At 53.1% G+C, this 2597-nt stretch overlaps 1 protein-coding gene across 1 annotated transcript; it reads right to left on the bottom strand.

The window, feature by feature from the left end:
* Positions 1 to 483: 483 nt before the first annotated feature.
* On the bottom strand, positions 484 to 2337 carry LOC123187495 (peroxidase 2). The gene is made up of 3 exons (XM_044599364.1): positions 2056 to 2337; positions 1363 to 1554; positions 484 to 1270 (listed from the first exon to the last, which is right to left on the bottom strand). The coding sequence occupies exons 1-3, from the start codon at positions 2263 to 2265 to the stop codon at positions 713 to 715; spliced, it is 960 nt and encodes a 319-aa protein (XP_044455299.1). The 5' UTR covers positions 2266 to 2337; the 3' UTR covers positions 484 to 712.
* Positions 2338 to 2597: the final 260 nt, after the last annotated feature.

Here is a 2597-nt window from a genome sequence, read left to right as displayed (position 1 = left end):
CGGAGGAGCATGCCGCCGCCCGACCGAATCTCGACGGAGTAGGTGCCGGACGGACGCACGCGGACGCCGCGGTAGCACGAAACTCCCCGGCGGTGAGGCGGCATGGTGGCGCGGTGATGGCGTGCCGGCGGCAAAGGGCGGTAGAGGGCAATGGAGAGATGGAGAGAGCGGCGGAGGGTGCTGCAATTTATAGACGCGCCCAACGTGGCGCGCCAAATTAGCGCGCGAGTTGCTGCCTTTTCCCTGCACGCGCAATCGTTTCCCGCGCGCTAATTTACCGCTACCGCTGTAGCGCGTGAAAACGTCCCGCGTGGGCTAAAATGCCAATTTACCACGCATGCGTCTTTTGACGCGGCTGTTGGAGATGCATGCTCTAAGCGTTGAAATCATTCCATATGATCTGCCGCATGGTGGTGTGCACCGATGAAAACCCATGACTTTTCTAACTAAAAGTGTAGAGTTCGTCAGAAACAAAAGTGCTTATGTGCAAGTGGGCATGATTAATAAGCAAAGAAAAAATACGTATGCAACTCGTCCATTTGCACGACGGCCCCTTGAGATACTCGGATACATCACATGACACTCCATCTTCCCACACTTGATGATGATCCGAGAAATGGCACAACGTTCTTGCACATGATCAGTACAAGTACAATAACTCCACAGCCTTATTATGTCCGCCTTTGATCGCCCCGGATTTTAGGCCGGTAGCTTAGTTCACCCTGGAGCAGCTGAGCCTGACCTGCCCCTGCGTCCCGGTGAGCGGGCTGATGTTCCCCATCCTGACCATGGCCGCCCTGAAGTCCCTGTTAAACTGCGCCGACCCCGACGAGTACGTCCGGACCAGGCCCGCGGTGCGTCCGTCGTTGATCAGAACCTGGTCAGAGTGCAGGAGCCCCTTCTGTGACATCAAGTTGCGGTAGTACGCGTTGTCGAACGCGTTGGGCGTCGTCGTGTCCAGCGGTGCCAGGCTGCTGTCGCCGGACCCGGTCGGCCGGGGACAGTTGGCCTTGAGAGATGTTGCGAAGGCCGTACCGATGTTGGTCTCGTTGTAGAGCCTGCTCCTGAAAAACCGGCACTGCGATTGTCCGATGGTGTGGGCGCCAGAGAGGGCGACCATGTCGGTCACGCTGAGCCCCTTGGCGGCGAAGTTGGCCGTGAGGTTGGCCACGTCGAAGGATGGCGGCGGAAGGTCGCTGTTGGCCAGAGACAAGCTCGCCGTCGTCGAGTCCCTCCTTCCCAGAGGAACGGTCCACGAAGGCCCTCCCAACTGCAAGCAAATAATAAAGAACTAATAAGTTGCTTAATTTACTGTCGCATGCGTTCAGCAAATTGACTGCAGCGGCGCCGGATCGATCTTACGGTGACGACGGAGTCGCGGGCGGCCACGGCGAGGATGTCGGCGCACGAGACAGTCTGCGTGCACACGGCCTCGACCTGCGCCTTGATGTTGTCGATGACGTTCATGCCACGAATTGAGCCGGCGTTCGGAGCTGCCCCCTGCTCGCCGGTGAAGCTGGCGGTGTCGCTCAGCAGTACGGACGCGTCGCAGCCCTGATGCATCGATTGTCACACACATAAGAAATTACTTCCGTCAACACAAATTCAGTACATTATTCCCTTAGTTGATTTGAACTGAAAAGTCACTGTCAAAGTGCCAAGAAAAAAATAAATTGGAAAGTCACTGTCAAGTGAAGAGTCTAAAGAGGAGTAATGCTACATCTGCGTAAAACAACTTACGTGATTTACGTAGCGGGGCAACAAGAACATATAGGAAGGTATGTTAACCTGTAGGTAGGTGAGTCATTCTTAGATCTAGGATTATCGATCTAAAGAGTGTCAACTTATCACTAGTTAGGTACACATGTAGTGATCCACGCCACTAACTTATTGATAGTGTAATGACTTTGACTACAGTTTAAACTGAGACCTTCTAAATTAAGTACTCCCTCTAATCCACTAAATCAACGACAATTAATATGAATTGGAGAGATTAGCAGCAGTATATGCAGTAGAAACTACAGTAAGTAAAGAGAGAAGGCGTGAGGGACTTGCTTGGACAAAGCAGTCGTGGAAATGCAGCCGGAGCAGCGACGCTCCCATGCGGCGCTCACTCCTCACGGCGGCCGCCACACCCCTCCTGATGATGGCCAGCGCCCTGGGGCACGACGTCGCGTAGAACCTAGGCGAAAGCTGCGCCGAGGACGATGCCGCCAGGCACAGGAGCAACAGCACCGACAGAGAAGAGGCCATTGCCATTGCCATCAGTGTACTTCCGTATGCAAGCAGGCACTAATCCTGTTGAGATGAAAGCTCTATGCAATGGCCTGCATTACCATGACTACATACATCCGTTTATATAGCTGACAAATTTCAAGCGATTGTGCAGCCCGTGACAGTCCATTTGGTGTAACATGACAACCGGTACTGTCTATTTTGGTTGGAGAATGGATATAGTACGGTTGGTATGGTGTTCCTAGTGCAACGCAACAATGAACAATGGGAAATCTATTGGCTAGCTAGTAGGCTAGGGTTGTGGTAGCGGTACCACAAGCTCAGAATTATCGTAGCTCACCAAATTGTGTCATACTTCTGTT

This window comes from Triticum aestivum, chromosome 2A, assembly GCF_018294505.1.
Source record: "Triticum aestivum cultivar Chinese Spring chromosome 2A, IWGSC CS RefSeq v2.1, whole genome shotgun sequence".
Lineage (NCBI taxonomy): Eukaryota > Viridiplantae > Streptophyta > Magnoliopsida > Poales > Poaceae > Triticum > Triticum aestivum.
This window is presented reverse-complemented; position numbering and strand designations above follow the sequence as displayed.